This window comes from Oxyura jamaicensis, chromosome 21 (genome assembly GCF_011077185.1).
Source record: "Oxyura jamaicensis isolate SHBP4307 breed ruddy duck chromosome 21, BPBGC_Ojam_1.0, whole genome shotgun sequence".
In the NCBI taxonomy this organism is placed as follows: domain Eukaryota; kingdom Metazoa; phylum Chordata; class Aves; order Anseriformes; family Anatidae; genus Oxyura; species Oxyura jamaicensis.
Window position 1 is genome coordinate 7,855,392 of NC_048913.1, and position 17,944 is coordinate 7,873,335.

The 17,944-nt window shown below is 49.6% G+C and overlaps 1 protein-coding gene across 14 annotated transcripts in view; it reads right to left on the bottom strand.

Annotated features, from left to right (window-relative positions):
* EIF4G3 (eukaryotic translation initiation factor 4 gamma 3) overlaps positions 1-17,944 on the bottom strand; it is a 129,788-nt gene that overhangs the window by 74,099 nt on the left and 37,745 nt on the right. For 5 of the 14 annotated variants that reach the window (XM_035344958.1, XM_035344971.1, XM_035344960.1 and 2 more), the window contains 3 exons: positions 16,235-16,363; positions 3,368-3,463; positions 1,916-2,029 (listed from right to left, as the gene is read on the bottom strand). In XM_035344958.1, the coding sequence (XP_035200849.1) occupies positions 1,916-2,029; positions 3,368-3,397 (144 nt within the window). In that variant the 5' untranslated portion in view covers positions 3,398-3,463; positions 16,235-16,363. Of the gene's footprint in view, positions 1-1,915; positions 2,030-3,367; positions 3,464-16,234; positions 16,379-17,944 lie in introns of those variants that run through there. The other 9 variants (XM_035344968.1, XM_035344965.1, XM_035344964.1 and 6 more) reach the window with 4 other exon arrangements.

The window sequence follows — 17,944 nt, forward strand, 5'->3', positions numbered from 1 at the left end:
CAGAAGCGCTCAAAGACTCCCGGCCTTCTCCCAAACCTCCTGGTGAGAAGAGGACAGAGGCTCTGCTGATCAGTCTGCTGCGATGAGAAATGGTAACCTGGAGGGGGATGCACTTCAAGTCCTTTTTTTCTCAGGAAGAATTCCTCAAAAACACTTTCAGTGTCATGCGTTTGAGAAAAAGGAGTAACGCTCACCCTGGAGGGGTTGGCAAGAGCCTTCCTGGTGGGGCCACACGCCACGTTATACAGAGATGCAAAATAAAGCACTAAAAAGAATCACGGGGTGCAAAAACCTTGTGTTGCTTAATTTGAAGGCCAAAGAACCTCTCTTATCACTGTTCTGCAGAAAATATTAATTCTTCCTGTGTTTAAAACAAGAGCTGGAAGCTTACATCTTAAGAAGCTGAAGTATATTCTGTTGTGGACAAAAAAAGTAATGTGTTACAAGAAAAAAATAAAAACAAAACCTCAAAGTTAGTGAAAGATCCCCTAACCTATTTTGTACTGGTCACCATTGGCTATTCATTTTTTCTCTTTTAATTTTTCTTTTCTTTTTTCTTCCTTTTTTTTTTTTTTTTAATTCAGGTTGACAGGATTTATTCCTATTAGTAGCTGTAAGCAACAGAACAAACTGTAGTCGCTGCTGGCTCGGATTAAAATAGACACTTTGTTCTTCTGGCAGATGAAGGTAGCAGATAAAAGGAAAACTTTCTGAGGACCGGGTCCAACGTGTCTGCCACCCACACTCCTTACGGTCCTGCTCACTGCTCCGTGCACGGCTGGAGACAGGGCACGGCCTCTGCCTGCTGGCGTTGGTCTGGCACACCAAGCCTAGCAGAAAACCACCACTTCTGGGTCAACTCCCTTGCCGCCCGTGGTTTTTGGCAGGCCTCCTACAACTGGGGGGTTGGTGTTAAAATCACCTAGCGGGGAATTTGGAGTAGGGCTGAACAATTCTGTTTCCTCGCCCGCTGCTGGAGCTGCACTTCGACGTTCCTGGTATCGGAGCGGCGCTGGGAAGCTAACGGGGACAACCCGTGGAGCCAGCTGGATTGCAAAGGCAGCTGGCCAGGGAGGAACAGAGAAGCCCGAACCTTGCAATTGCCAATAGCCGTTGGTGCAGAAACTGCACGGAGCAAGCTCTGGCTGCTCTACAAGTGCCACCTCGTTACTGCCACAGCCCCTGCACCCAGCTGCACCGGCGGCGTGACCGATGGCACCACGCTACGCAGCCTACGCATGGCAAAGGCATCCTGCTGCCTTCCTCGGTTCCTCTTCACCCTCCCCTCGCCACCAAAAAAGAAGGTTAAAAATAAATTTAAAAACATAAAAATAAAAGAGGGAAATCGAGCCCAGAACAAAATGCAAGAGCAGTTCAGGAGCAGCTCGTCTTGCATTTGTTTTGGGGTGGGGAGGTGGAATGAAATGTTATGCGTGCGCCGTTTAGTAATGGGGGTGGAAATGGTCGCTAGCAGAGCAGATGGCAAAAACTGCATACAGGAGAGTTTAAAAAAAAAAAAAAAGTAGTTCATGACCACAGAAAAATGGCTGACAACAGCAGACAAATCCTTCCTCGACACCTCCTCAATAACAGGGCTAAATCCCTACAATTTTACACATTTTCAGCCAAATCTCCTGAAAACAATCTGTTGAGCGGAAAACCCGAAGTCATCCTGGTCTCTGTCCTACCAGGTCAGACCCTCCCGACTGCCAGTCAACTTTGGACGTCCTGTTGCCACTTAATCTGGCAGAAAGTGCCATGGTAGCTCATGCTTTTAGCAAAGAAGCAAATCAGTGCATTTCTGTAGATCAGCCAACAAAAAGATGTGGTAAAAAAAATAAAGAAATAAAGAAATAAAATAGTGCCATCGGCACAATTGCCTGCAAGAAGGAGTACAGTTTGTTATATTGCTTACAATGCAGTATTTTATCCAGCCTCTTCCAGCCAGGGACCTGTAAACCGGACTCTGTTCCAAAACCTTCCTCCTCTTCCAGTTGTCTGTGCAATGTATTGGCACTGTTCTGCTGGGCTGTCAAAAAAACTGGTTTAGAGATGCAGCTCTTCAGTCAGGTTTTGCTCCAGTTCTAACCATATCAATTTATTTTTGCTTTTCAACAATAAAAGATACAGAAGCTGAATATACTTACTGAGAAAAGATTTTTACCGTCAGTATCCCACATAACTGATTAGAACAGGGGACTAAAGAAGTGGTGGGATCCAGTTACAAATTCACAGCTGTCCACATCACAGAAACATCATCAAAACTGGCATTAATTGGCTTGCTCATCAGCTCTGAGGTCAACAGGCCTCGGAATAACCCTCCTGCAAATCCCCTGGAGGTGACATCTCCAGAAGCGGGGCCAGCACATCGGTGCTGCTGCCTGTAGGGGAAGCTTGCCCTGTACTATACCTGTTAAGTGGACAAACAGAAGACTTCTGTCTCGGAGGCTTTCAGTTGCCATGCTTCAGCAGCATTCATCTTACTCTAAAAAGAGAAGAGTGCTGGGAATGGTGCAGTGGTTTTATACGTAACCTGAAGCGCTACGACGCAGATGTGGATTCACAAGAGACGCAGGGACTGCTGCTCCCTTGGCTAACTGAGGCTTCAGGCGTCGTGACGGCACGCTACCGTGCCTGCAGAAGCAGGGCTAAGCACGCGACGCCACAGGAGCGTCTCCTAGCATCATGTGGAACTGCACCACGAGCAGAGATTTCCCAACAAGAGCCTGCTTTGGGGAACCAAAGGCCTACGGTAGCAGAGCAGTATTACAATACGCACAAAAAGATCACGGAGGAAAACCAAACCTCATCTTGGATGAAAAAGGGCTTAACACAAAAAGATCTGGGTGCACAGAAGCTCTACTTCAAATGTGTGAGCACCTACACAGTGCCAGACAGCAAGTGGTTAGAACTGACCCAGGGGCACTGACTCGGAAGTGAAGCCCAGAGGCCACTGGAGGCTAAGTGCTGCTGCAGAGAGCCGCTGTCATTTTCTGATCTGTGTTCCACTACCAAATACTTCCTTTACAAAAAAAAAAAATGAAGCAAAGAGAAAGATTCTGGTAACGAATCTAAATTCTAACGTGAAGTGAACCTGAAAGCAACTGTTCTAAAAATAAATCATGTTATCTGAACATAGATGAGAATCCCTCCGTTGCTTCTTTTCTGATAAGCCACTTTAAAATGAGAATTCTCCTACCACAATAACATTTAAAAATTCAATCAAGGTTTGCCATTTGGAAGGTGCTTCCAGTTCAGTAAAACAGACTGTCCAGAGAACTGGCAAGTGTTACAGACACACACACACGGAGAAACACGCAAACAAGGAGGAAAGAACAAAAGATGATGCCAACATGGGCTCCCTTACCGGCGAGCGGGTCTGAGGCTGGGTGTTCATTGTCTGAGGGGCTTGAGGGTACACCAACGTGGTTGGAGCTGCATTCTGTCCTGAGGGGTACGGAGCCTGCCAGGGAACAAAAAAAAAAGTGAATAAAAAATGAGCGTATCAAGTGATTCATCCCACAAGATAGAAAGTGAACACTTTATCAGACAGACTGTTGATTACCACTGAGATAAAGAACACAAAGAGATCGGGCAATTATAAGGGAGAACGCCTTCTCTGTTGAGGACCCAACCATTTACCAACACCACCCCAAGCTCCAGAAGCACCGCAGTGCAGAACATCAACGCGGCTCCGTGTCACTGAAGCCCTGTGGCCTGACCCTGCTCCAGACGCGTGCCCAGGGAGAGCTGGAACCAGGGGCACTGCTGGGAGATCCTCTCCAGTGCGACAAATGACAAGCAGGAAGCTTGAACGCGTTTAATACAAGCTACTGCTGCTTTAAAGCATTTGCCACACAATGAAACTGCCTGGAATTGTTACAGATGTAGGACAGACCATTGGCTGTGTAAATTTTCATAGTTCCATTGACTTCAATGGGCTATAACAATTTATACTCCCAGATGCTCTCTCCCATGTTATTTGCCCAAAGTAACAGTAAACTGGAGCTGTAGGTATGCCGATTACACATTTTAACAAGACATTCCTCCTTTCAGAGGACTTTCCTCACCCCCAACCCCATTTTTAACCAAAAAAAGCTTACCTTTTCTTTAAATTTATCCTTGCATTGGCCCAAAGCCCAGCCTCTAGTCTGTGACAGCCTTCACTCCCAAGAGGAACCCCCCGGCTCTGCGTGCGGCCCTGGGGCTCCTGCACAACTCCATCACAACCCAGCTCTGCTCCCCAGCTCCTGCCACTGCCTGTCCTGAGAGCAACGTCTGCACATCCCCTTTTCTACTTTTTTCCTCCTCTCTTTCAGCTAAGCCTGCTCCGCTGTGCTGATGTTGATCAGCTCTCTCAGCCCTCAGAGAGAAACACTTCCCAGCTATCCCACGCATTAGGAGGGAAGGAATAAGTTCACCAAGGAAAAACATGGAAGAAGCGAAGCTGAATCCGAGTCCTGCAGCGAAGTCACAGACCCTACGACAGCTCAGACTCCTCAGCCCTTCCAAAATGAGCTTGTGTCAAAGGAAACATGGGTGGGCTTGGAGCAAGAGGATGCCTTATATTGGAAGAGCATCTGGGCACATCTGACCACTGGAAGACGTTACCTGAACGTGTCCCAGCACACCGTAACACCCTGTGCCAGGCAGACAGCCTAACAGAGACCTTGGGGTCCTGGCAGCAGTGTCTCACCCCAGAGCGCTGCAGCACCTCCTGACTGCTGCCCGGGAGACAAAGGGCAAAATGCAGCACAAACCCCGCCACTTACGAGAGCGTTCCTACTGCACAAGCTAACTCGGAAGGATGTTCTGTTATTTCCTACCTGATTTTCAGCATTGCTTTTTGGATCAGAGAGATGATAAAAATCTCTGTCTCCAAGTACACCGTTAGATCTTTGCTGCGATTTAGGACACCAACGCACGGTTGGTAGAACATTCAGCTGAAGAGTGTTGTTCTGCAGCAGCTTGTGTCAACACCGCAGAAGAAGAGATTGGTTCAAGAGCAATTCAATGTTTTCATCAGCGACTGCTATGGGGGCAGCAACCTCTGGCAGGCGAGCAGGGCAGGTTTTCTGCTGCCCTCCTCTTCAGGAGCTTCTGTGGTCCAATCCTCTTGTCTTACCGCTGGCAAAATCTCTAATTCATGTTAGCAACTAATTTGCAAGAAGCCTTCTAGTTTTTGAGATGTCAGATGCAGCATCAAATATTTTCCCCTTTTATTTGACAAGTGTGATTCTGCTTGAGCTGTTCATGTCAATGCTGTATAATAAACAGTATGTCCCACATCTCACAGCGGCAACAGCACCACAGCAACGAGATCTCGCCACGGCGTAGAATCATCAAGCACTAACGAGCCGTGGGGGAACGCGGCTGTCTTTCTGTCCGTGAGGTTCTTCTGCTTTCCTGTGACCTTGCCCCCAGTATCCTGCCCAATCTGACATTCCGGTGGCTTCTCCCGTTGGCAGCAGGCTCGCAGGGCAGGCGGTGCTGGGGCCAGCAGCACACACGGACTGGCTGAGCGCCGCTCCTCGCGCCTCCTGCTCGGTACCTCGAGAGCAGAGACCTTACCCCAGACGGCTCGAGCTGCTCCTCGCCTCAGCACGAAGGGAGGAGGATATCAGCTGCCCTTCCCCTTCTTCAGGCCCAGGAAAACCAAGTTCTCTTGAGGCTTAACTTGCACACAACAGGGTAGAGCCCACATTAGATAAAACTTCAGCGCTACTACTGACATCCCTACCCACCTCCAAACACAGCTTTCTTCTCATCAACCAAGCAGAGAAACGCACAAGAAAGGAAGCGCAGCTATCCCGAACCCAAAAAAGCCTGAGCTTTATCAGAATGACTGTAAAGCAGGCATTTTTAAATAGTGCCAAATTTCAGTACAGCCACCTCATTGATAACAGATGTCATTCCTGACACTCGCAGGGCTGGGAGGCAAACGCAAGACGACGCAGCAGAGCATTCGGTTTGTTGAAGTATTTAAACCCCAGTCAGTATAGCACGGAGTCGTACAAAAAAAAACACAACATCACATGAAGGCTTAAATAGCAGGCACTGAAGGGTTTCTCCTGCTATTATTGTCATCAAAAACAGGTCATGTTTTGGGCAGCCAGTGCTGTTCCTAACCCAGACCACAGCTCCGAGTGCAAGGTTCGCAACTGCAGCCTTGAGAAGTGAGTGCAAGACAAATCTGGCTGAGGACAACAAACATCATCTAAATGAACATGTTTCACAATCCTCAGACAACAACAACAAGTGCTCCTGCCTGGCACGCTTCAAACCCGCTGGAGGTGTGCCTCCCCTGGTATTTGTGTCAAACGCCGTAACGGGGAAAGAAAAAATGTGCTTTGTAGACATCTGCAGAACCCGGTACCCTACAAAACCCCAGCAAAACAACCAACAGAATAAATCACAGCAACCCACTGCTTTTCAGACAAGCAGGCTGATGAGGAGTATCGCACGTATTTATCTGTCAAAAGGACTTCTTCTGTGCCAAGCACCTCAGTAGGTACGCGAGGTGATCATAATCACAGTCACGCTGGAGACGCGTGGCTTCTGTGCACCGCGCCTGGAACACTGAGCGTGAGGGTGAACAACTGAAGAGATCAGCAAGGAAACGCTCCCAAAATTCCCTAAATAAACCACAGAGGGGAATGCAGGGGAGCAAAGATTGCTCAGCATACAAATTTTGGTCCAGAAGCATCTGAACGCTGACACTGAAATCCCTCAGGTTCAGTAATTGCAGCACCCTGAGCTGGAGCAGAATGCACGGCTGCTGAGCTGCTCCGCTTTAGAGGCAGAGCAATTTGCTTTCCTTAAGCTTTCAACTTAGCGATTTTTTGTTTCAGACGTGGCTATCCACGGGGGGAAGGCAGCAGTATTTGCGTTTACGGATTCCTGCAACTTGCTGGGGAAAACCCTTTCTGTCTGTTTTCTGTGCAGAGTTCCCACCTCGGGCTGCTATCTGCGCTAGGCAAAAAAAATAAATAAATCACTACCAACAAAACAAATGAAAAAAGTTATTCTTAGATCAGTTCCCGAGCTGGTTAATAAACACTGCGCCTGCTGCGTAACATGACTCCCTCAGTACTGACTGTACTGGGAATAAACAGGCAAAGTACACACATCAGCTTCAGAAAAAGCTGAGTCACGCAGCTCGCTGCCTCCTGCAGCCAGTGGAAATTTTTCCCGTTGGAACAAAACTCTGAAATCCCCACGCAGAAAGGTGCTGCCCCTGAGCCTCCTGCCTCCAGCAGCGCGGGCAGGGGTTAAGCCCCGTCGCTGCTTCTCGAGTCCTCCCTTGACTCACGGAAGAAGTTTGATGGGTCTATATTTACTGAAGTTACATAGCAGGAGGAGAAATGGTCTTGCGATTTCAACGCATGACCGTGACTCAGGAGCCCGCCGCTCTACCGCTGCTCCCTGGCGTGACCTTGGGTGCAAAAGCCTTTGGACTTTCGGTTACTCACCAGTAACAAAGGCAGCAACCGCGCTCCTATCCACAGCGAGCTGAAACTCAGCTGAACGCCAGCAAAATGCTTTAATCTCTTTGGGAGGAACACGACAGCGTAAGCAAAACATTTTATAACAATACGAAGCACGCTGGGCCAGAGGCAGCTATCCCGGAGCGAGGCCAGAGGCCGTTTTTCCTGCATGGACACAAGATGGGAACGCGATTCCCTGCGGTGAGACAAACGACACCTGCTGTAGTGCTTTGTATCTCGGGGCAGATTCCGTCACTGCACCCATGGGAGGGCACCCAGCTAAAGGCCTACTGGAGGCATCACCACACGGACCTTCAAAATGGTTTTGGAACGCGTTATGCCAACATCACGTACAGGAAGCACGCATCAGCTGGGAACTGAGGATAAAACTGTTGCAAGATCCATCCCTGGCCCCAGGAGACCCCCAAAAATCTTTGCAGATTTCCTGGGGGGGTCACAGATCTGATTTGGAGGGAAGCAAAGAGTAAAAGGAACCGTGTCTATTTTGTGAGCTGAAGTATTTCGGCTTTCCCCAAAACATTTCCTCCAAGCGCCAGGTACTCAGTTCCAGGTGTCTCCATAAAAGCGTTTTGGATTTTAGGGACCGGGAAGAGCCTGCGCTGCTTGCTCAGTCCCTGTCCTCAGCTGTCCTCATGGCAGGCACACCGGTGTCCTCGCCGGCCACTCGCCCCCTCCTCCCTCCATCCGGAGTCCAGCCTTCAGGAGAATTCCCCGCATTGGGAAATATAAAACAGCCTTTAGAAGGATGAGAATACCCTGACCCGGGAAGAATTACTTCTCTGGCAAACGTGGCTCAACCTTTGTTATCTTTGCTCCTCTGCAGCAGTTTGTCTCAGGGTCTCTCATCTGTGTCATTACCATCCCTGCTAAATTTTTAACAACCTTTTTATGGCTTCGCATGATTTAGCATCACACTTTCAAGCAGGCAAACGCAGCAAGCTGAGCAGGGAAACAGGGCAGCCACAGAACTACAGGCATTTTTCCTACTCTAACATCAAAAATCTCATTCCCACCGAGGGAAGAAGGCAAAGGAAATGTGGTTTCCTGTTCCCTGGACAAAGACGGTTTGTGCAGAGGGCACGCAGACACAAGATACACGCTCTTTTCCTTCCTGCTTAAGACACTGCGGTTACTATTCTTGTAGGGGCGTTACAAAGGAGGAGGGTGAAAGGGAAAAGCAAGACAACGTGTCCCTGTTGGACGCGCTGCCTCCCAGGAGTGCCGGCTCGCCCCGTGTTTTTCACCCCGGTGCCGCACAATCCTGGTGGCTGTTGGCAGCCCCGCACGGCTGGACGCGAGCATCCCTCGGCACGGTGCTGCGAGCTAAGGTAGCACAACCCGGCCTTGGCAAGGAAAGACAATCCCTGGGCTTCTTCTTTATTTACTTTATCAGCAGAAGGCCAAGACACTGAAGCTGATAACCAGGAGCCTAATTTCAGAGCCCAGTGCTGTGGTCACCTGAAGATGCAGAGTGAAATGTTTAAGGCAGGGTGATTTGGTGACGTCGGGGTGGACGGATGTCCTGCGGGCGGCTGCCATCCTCCCAGGCAGCTGCTTCCTGTGGCCATCACCGGAACGTTATCTGCCTAAGTTCAACCTGTTGCTAACGAAGGCACGAGGGCAAGGATAAAGGCACAGCAGATTATCATTTCGTAACATCTGTACCTACTAGCATGGATTTAGTTGGCGTCTTAGAGGGACTGAAATGCCAGCCCCCGCCTGGACTGCAGCACGTGGCTCGGAGCCCGGGGGTGGTCTGCTAACGACCATTGCATAATTAAGTGAAGCAGTATTTTCCGTAACGAAGGTACTCAAAAATATTGTCTGCGTGTGCATGCGTGCTGGGGGCAGAAATTCCAACACTTACTGCAGTTCATAGCACCAGCGTGCACTCAGAGCTGTGTTAGGCCTTTCCCGCTCCCCCGCACCTCCCTGCCCCAGAGGCCTGCAGCTCTTACACACAGCTGCATTCCCCGGATTAGAAGACAGCTACGAAGTTGAGCTTTCATACCCAAAAGCATCCTGAAGCCCAAAAGATGCTGACAGCAGGTGCCGAGACACAGACATGCTTTAAGTTTCCAGCACAGGTTTAAACTAAGGAAGCCAAAGGCACAGCGATGAACCAAGACCACTGAAGGACATTACACGAGCACATTTTCCGAGCGTTATTAACCCAATCCAAAAACTGCTAATCCTATCACAAAACAGAGTCCAGCTGTACTTCCAGCAGGTCTTTAACACAAAGGCCAGAAGAAGACGACACTTCTGGACTGATCAGCTACTAAATAACTCGCTCTTTCCAATCTCCACCTACATCACGTATTCCTTACAAGCTCCCAGTTAGCGAGCTGCGTTACCAGTATTCACCGCGAAGGAGCTCGAGCCAGACGTACAGAAGGATGCACGAGGAAAGAAGGGAGAAGCACGGAGGTGGCGGCTCAGGAAAACACATCAAGGTGTGTGTGGAGGGCAGGTTTCTTGCACACAAAGCACCGCCACGGGTCCGGCTGTTTACGTTTGCTGTTCCCTGTACCTGGTACAGAACTGGGTACATTCCCTATCTGGGACGGACAGAGGACCCCAGACACCGAAATCTGCTGTCCAGAGGCAGAAGAGGGCAGCACGCAGATGCAGGCTTCTCTCTTGACCAGGTCCAGCCTCGCCTGCTTCGTTTACGCAAGGAGAGCTTGATCTCTCATTCTACGTCCACATCATGTCTGCAGAGACAACTGCTAATTAGTATCTGGCGACCGTACCTGCTCCACACGTTACGGGACCCTGTGCATTTGTCATTGGCACGGAATCTGCTACGACGCCACCTTACACAAGACGAGGAGCTTCCTGCACAGAAAAGCTCTCTGGGGCGAAGAGTTCAGCTTGGAGAACCAGCTCTGACAAAGGTGTCCACAGAGATGTTCTCCAAACAGAGAAATGACGGGCAGGGTGTTTGCACAAACGAGATGATAAAATTAGAGAGCCCCTCGTGCTTCAGGGACCGTGGAAGTTCGTTATCTGACCTTACAGCTATTGCTTTCTCATGGCAAAGTACACATGGACGCAGATAACAGGGAGTGGTTGCGTTTGGGGGACGAGGAGCGTCAGGCGCAGGCTACGAGACGCAGAGAGACCCGACTTCCCCCGGGGTGCAAAGAGGTGAGGTCAGGATTAAGCTACATTCCTTCTTCCACTGCAATTCATAAATAAATGTAGCTTTATTAAAAGCACCTAAAATCTAAATTGGGCAATGAACGATGGGAGGGAACAGTGAATAAACATTATGGTTACAATTCCAGCTCCTGTAGAAAGGATCCAAGGTAATAAAAAGGGGGCTTGGGGATTGCCTATAAACATGCCACAGATGGCACGCAGACATGCTTCCTGGCACAGACTCCCAGACCTTAAGGTACTAAGGAATGTCTCGCTGCTATTACAAACACTAATTTAGCTATGGTGACATTTTTGAGGACCAGAATGAGACCACAAAACTCTTTTCACTTAAGGCAAAGAACCAGATGGTAACAAGTTTCAGCTAGTACAATCTGTTTTGGATTTAAATCAGCCACCTAAAAGTCAGGGTCTCTGTATACCAGGATCCCGAGAAGTCAGCGCTCCTGCACTTTTGTTTAATATGGGTGCATCTTGGCATTGTTAGAAGCAGGTAAGGGATTATTAAACACAGCTGTCAATAACTACAACACCTTCAGAGGAAGGTCTCATTAGATGCCACAGGGCCTTCTGCTACTGGCTGCTCCATCATTTCAGCCTAACAGGTAGCCGTGGGCACAAAACACCGATCTGCTCAGCGTGCAGCGTGATCACAACAAGACCTAGAGCTTTCCCCGATTACAGAGGAAATTCCCGGTGATTTGTTCCAAGAGTTGCCGGTCAGTGCTTACAAACTCTAGTCCCAGACTAAAGGAATCCGCCAGCACACGCATCAGAGCCCACACTTTAAAAAGCTAAGGCAGAGAAAGCCAAGAGTCTTTTGGAACAGCATTTCTGAACCGTTCTCCTCTTGTGTTGCTTCATCTCACGTGCCAGAATCCACTACACTTGTTCCCCAGGATCCTTCAAAACGCTCCTAGGTCTTGGGGAGGAAGATGGAAGTGTCTTCTCCTGATGTCCCAAGCTTTGCACGCTGCCTCCTGCCTTCTCCTGCCTTCTCCTCCTGCTCACGCTACGGCTGGAAGAGCTCCTCTTCCTCGTTTGATCACTCAGCGGACAGAGGGGAGCATTTTTCTGTGGTCTCCTTCCAAGTCGCAGTCTGCTTTGGACGAGCTCTACTTTATCGTTACTCCCTTCTTAAGGCACGACTACGCAATAAATTACTGTAACATAAAGCCAGAGCGGGGGCAGATTTACAGCTTCTCAGCTGCTTTGTGTTAACTGCCCGTGTGAACGCTCCTTGCCTGCCTCGCACCCATCACAGGACGAGAGCTCAGGCAAGCAGCAACCCTGCAGTGCCCGGTGTCCTGCAACCCCATCATCTCCCCTCCCTGATCTCATCGTAACTCGCTCCGGTAGCCGTGCCCAGGGAGAAACCGATCTGCTCCTTTGTACTGATTTCTCCTTTTCTCTGCATGCTGAGGAAGGGAATTGCCTCGAGTCCCTCCTGAAGTCTGCAGGCCCAGAGAGGAGGCGGAGATGTGCCGCCCCTCTCCCAGCCTGCACGGGGGGCCTCTGTGCAAAGAACAGTTAGAAAAGATGAAGTTCTGTGTACGTGGGGCCACATCTGGCCCTAACACCACCGCGGCAACATGTGCTGCGCATTCCCAAACGCCGGCGGAGTTCAACACATTCCAGGGAGCAGCATGACTTCAAGGCCCTGGAATCTGGGAAGGCCGAGGGAAGCAGCAATGCTGCGGAGATGGGGTGTGGGACTGCGCCTCATCGCTGACAACCTCTTCTGGTTTGGCTACAGAAACTAATTCCGAAAGGCAGCAAAGTGCCAGAGGCCGATCGTTATGGAAGTCTTCAGAGGAAGCCTAACAGCAAGCCTCTCTCCTGCTTTGGGTATGTTAAATGGAAAAGGCAGAAGGAGGAGTGAGAAGAACACCAAAGCACACAGCACTGCGCAAGACATCTGTTTCTATTTAAGTAAGGTTAAAGGAAAGCCAGCTACAAAGGTACAACACCCATTTGCACCTGACTTTTCTTCCCACAAGACACTAAATATCCCGTACGTCCTCCTGCTCTGTCTCACCCTAGCTGTGGATCCCAAGGGCTCCCGCAGAGCACCCAGCACCGCGCTGGAACCTCTGTGGACCAGGCTGTGAAGCAGCCCCGTGGAGCGGTCCCGCTGCCTCAGCGCCTGCATTTTTGGTACAGGACAGCAGCTCCTTGTACCACTTAGCAGTGGTTTCAGGCAGTGCCTATCTCCCACTACCCAGCCTTACTGTAACAGCCTTACAGCCAGCGGAACAGCATGGGACCGCTCCTTCTGCCTCACGGCCAGAAGATGCCCACGTCCTGCTGCCTGGGGCCATCCCTCAGTTCCAGTCACCTGCCTAGGATTTCAAGCCACAAAGCTGAAGGGAGGATGGAGGTTCAGACGTAGGCCATGGGTAGAGATTTGTGGAAATGCAGCATTTATGAACCTTCTGTTCCCCTCCACATTACTGCTTCTGGAAGATCCCCACTTGGAGAGCGTAGCAGCAGCTCCGAGCCCCCGGGGAAGGGATGCTGAGATACCCGACCCGAGCAAGGGGCTGATCTCTCCGCAGAGCACTGCGCCGACAGTCAGCAATCAGAGCATGTGGGGCCACACAAGTAACACACGTGCTATCACTCTGGCAAAATGGTTTTTAGACCGTAGTAATATCTGAAGCCCAAAACCGTATGTATGTATTTTCATTCACTGCTGACTAAACACCAGTCCCTACCTTGAAAAGGCTCGGTTTTAAGAATACTCAGCGAGTCCTGGTTCTGGGGAGAATACAACGACCCCTTAATCAGATTCTAACTGAAATGCGGCGGTCTCTTCCTTATCTTTTTAGTTACTCTCTCAAATCAAGAACACGCACGTTAGGCACAACGGGACAAACGCAGACGACCTTTGCTCAGTGCTCCATCGCGAACACAGCACGGGTTGTTACGATACGCAGTGCTTTGAAATGCCAGATTGCTGTTACAGGAACCAGCAATAACCCATTCATCAGAGCACCACGTCAGCTCTGCTCCCTTTGTATCAAAAGGGAAATAGGATTCAAGGGTTGCAAACAGATGAAAAGAACAATTACAGCACGGAAAAAACTCATGTGATGAGAGATTCAAAGGACTTCGATTGTGTATCCAAATGAAAACAAATAAATGAAGTCTCGGAATTTCCCCCAAAAAGTGGTCTGGAAACAGGAGACTTCCACTCACCTCGCTGCTTAATGCGAGCACAAGGGCATTCAGTGAAACCCACAGGAGAAAAATGAGAGATGCAATAAAAAGCTAACACTTGCATCTAGCACCCTGCTGAACTGGAGAACTTGTTACCATAATCTAATATTGATACCCAGCATTTGGCAGGGGTCAAAGCGAGGTAAGGTATAGGTAAAAATATTCAGAATTCTAGGTTAAAAGGAAATGAAAAAACTCACCCAACAACAACAAAACTAACACCAACCTTAGGTTAACCCAAGCCTCCAACAGTTCAAGGGTACAGAAAACTTTCTCCGGGAACAGGTTACGCTTTAACTGCTTATTTCAGGAGACTCAGCCCCCCTTAAGCCTTACTGGGGGAACCGCCCCAGGTATAGGGCCTTCCATTTCATTCTCTACCATCACTTCCAGCTGCAAATGCGATGGGAACCCATACCAGTGAAAACACCGGGTCGGAGGCAATCCCATTCTGCAAATGAACAGAAACCACTATTTTTCCTATTTTGCTACTGAATCCCAGCTTTGTAGCTGTAGATAGTTTTCCCTTGTCACTTAAGGAAAAAAAACTGTCCAGACCTCAGGCAATTGAGCCAAAATACCTCGTTGCTCCGGAGTCCCTGCAGCATGTCCCTGCCCCATGCTGCCAGAGGACAAGTAACCCCTACAGCCCTCGAGGATCCTCAGCTGACACGGAGGACGTAAGGTCAAACTGCTCCTACCAGCAACACCGGAGTGACACAGTGACGCTCATTTCCAAGACGATAAGAGCCAGCAGAACAGGAAACGAGCGTTTTCCCGGCTGGCTGGAGTGGTGATTTGGCACAGCGCCCGCTGTCTACGTACGCACTGACTCAACAGGAAAATATTAAGGGAAGAAAAAAACCTTGATTAGAATTTTCTTTTTAAGAGGCTGCCTAGAACGTTCTCTTTCTTCCCCTCTTATCCACCACATGATTAGCTTCCCTTTGTTGACAAGGTCTACCAGGAATGAATTTCTTGATACATGACACAAGCCAGACAACAGATATGGGCTTGCTCTGCACGCTGCTACATCCTCCCTCTTTGCTAGGTGAGGCTCCATCCTCAAAGCAGAGACTTTATTCCCAACAGCCGTGCAGCGGGAGTGCAAGGAGCTGCTCAGAGACCTCTGACTAGTGCCTGCAAGCTACTTGTGGTCCGGAATAGATACTTCCATCTCTGATTTCTCACTTCACAAGGGATGAGCATTCGCACGTTTTCAAACACGGCCACAGGTTTCCAGTTTTCCCACTGAGCGCCGTCCAACACGCATCGCTAAGCTTTATCTACAGCGCGTGGCATTAAGGTGAAGTGTTCCTTACGTGACCTCATTTGTTTTCACACATCTCACAGTCTGAAAGGTCAGTTAGAGTTTAATATTTCATCCAAATTAAAGAGGCTGGCAGGAAGAACAGAAAGCTTGCTTTCTCCCAGGGCTGCAGGGTGCCTGAAGCCGTTCCCACCGCCTCGCCGTGGCCCCTGCTGACACCTTGCTCGAACAGAGCCGCGTTTCTGAGCAACCCACCTGCTCCCGTCTGCCGCCTTTGCTCCATTTACTCAAACAGGTATAAATTAAATGAGCTCAAGGGAAACACAGGGCTTTCCTCCACCTCAAATGTTAATACTTTTACACATCCCACTTTCCACCATCCCTTACCTTTCATCTCCCTCTCTTTCCGTGCCCCCCTGACCTGTCTTTTTCGCCCCTTCCTTTTAAAGTAAGCTTTTCCACCCTCACGTCAACCCTACAGAATATTCATCTAATAAAGACTACAGAGAGACCAATTTATTTCACAGATCTTACTAAACACGATTTCTCCCTTTTTATTGTAATTTCTATTTATCTCTTGCTCTGTACGTTTGGCGATCCGTCCTTTGTCTCATTTCTTTTATTAGCATTCATTTTTGCAATTCATTTTACTGTCCTACTTCCTAGCAGGATTACAGAACTGTGGCAACCTGTACAGAACGTTTGGAATGGAAAACCCCTCACCGAGAAGGCACCCGGTACTGCCACGGGGTTTAAGATGTACGCCAGGCCGTGCCCCAAAGCAGCCAAACCCTTCAGTGACGCACACTGCTCATCGATGATTATTTCCTGACATTTTTCACGTCGCTTCGAGTTTCTGCTAAAGAATCAACACTGAACTGATGGCTAATAAACCTGACTGCTACCTAAGTGGCTGTGAGGTCTGAGCCACGTAAAGACGCCGTTCATCAATCACGTTCTACATACCGGTCACAGACAGGACAGATTTGTCAAATTTGAGCAAAGCTGAGAGTCAGACAAAAGAAAAAGAGGGCGGCTGGGAACATTCTGCTCCGATGCCAGCTCTTACCTGTGAAAGCCCTGGGGACGATGCATGTCCCGGTGGCGTTGCAGCAAGATTTGGGTGTCCCTTATTTATTTCATGTGCAGTGTAAGGGGATGGGGCAGGAGGACCCGGCTGTCTTGCTACTTGTGTTACCTGTGTGGAGATAAACTGTTAGTAAAACATAACATTAGTAATCCGATCTTCGATACTGACATCTTCTTAAGAAAGCAGCTAGCAACATTATTATTTTATTATAGTTATTACATTAAATGCTGTACACGTTAGTTAACGCTATACATGATTCAGGAAGGAACAAAAACCAAGAGCACCAGCTGGAGTCACTGGGGAAGGTGTGTAGGGACTGCACGAGCTTCACGGCCGTGGCCTTGCTTGGCAACATCCCTTCGACTGCAGGCCTGCAATTTTCTCATCTTCCGTTATCGCCATACCGAACATGCCGTGCTTTTGCAAAGGGACACATGTTACCAGTGACCCACAAGACAAAATAAGGGAAAAATCCACATACTTCCCTCCAAAAGGTTAAGAAGGACTGCCCAGAGGCCTGGCCATCTGAGGGGTGTGCTGCCAGCAAAGAGGGAAGGACCAAAGTCACTCTCTCATACTCTTATCTGCTACCTTGATCCAAACTTCTAACCGAAACACACCAAGCAAGACGTTGGAGAATACGTTTGTGGCACAAACACTTGCTCCACCGTACCATCTCCCTGGTGGAAATATTTCACATGCAGATCAGGCAGTCACTACGGCAAGAGAGGGAGAATCAAAGCCAAAGAATCTCATAGCCATGGGGCGTCACGCTCGCAGCGGTTCAACGCTGTAGGAAATGTGAAATGCAGTAAAAAGATGGGCCGGGGCACACAGCCCCCTGGAAGCGCTGTCGGCACCCAAGGAACCGAGCACCCCTCCGCCGCGGCTGGGCAGGGAACGGGGCGGCCTCCTGGCGCAGGTCGGCACACGGAGGCTGGAGCAGCTAATCCTCTGTAATCCCTTCTCGAGGGGATTCTCTCCTGCGCAGGAACATCCCTTCAAAGGACACGGGGCGAACCACAGCACCTCTGCGGGGTGTGAAGTTAGCAGGGGGCACCAGCGGGCTCCCGGGGCAGACAAGCAACCAAAGGGGCATCCGAACGAGGGAGGCAAGCCTTCCCTAGCACCTGAATTCAGCCTCCTTCACAGCGCTGGATTCTCCTGCCTTCCTGAACAACTGCCGGCATTCATATTAGCACCAGGCATGGATAACCCACCTGGAAACCCAGCCCGGGCTTCTCAAGGAAGCAGCACTCCCCGCGCAGCACGTGCTCCTCTGATGGTATTTTGGGGGATATTACCGGGGCATACGGTGAAAGCCTTGAGACTTTCCATTCCCGTTTTTTGGCAGGCAGCACAGTTTTGGAAAAAAGAGCTCATGAACGGGAGTGAGGTCCCGGTACTACATACGCACGGAGGGGAAATGTACATAGGCACAGAAGGGCTAACTGAATTACTTCTCATTTTTATCTGCCTAAAAATAGCAGTTTCGTCTGTGGGCTGCCCTTACCCTCAAGGACTCGTCCTCCCACACCACGCACGCTACAGGGAACGGGCAAGGAGAGCGCCGGGTCAGCCCAGAGTCACAGCGCGGCATCAGGCGCAGACGGGCTCCAAAGGCAGCGTGGTGACCGAGCCCATAAAACAATTAGGTGGAAAAGCGTTTCTGGGTATAGAAGGTGCTGC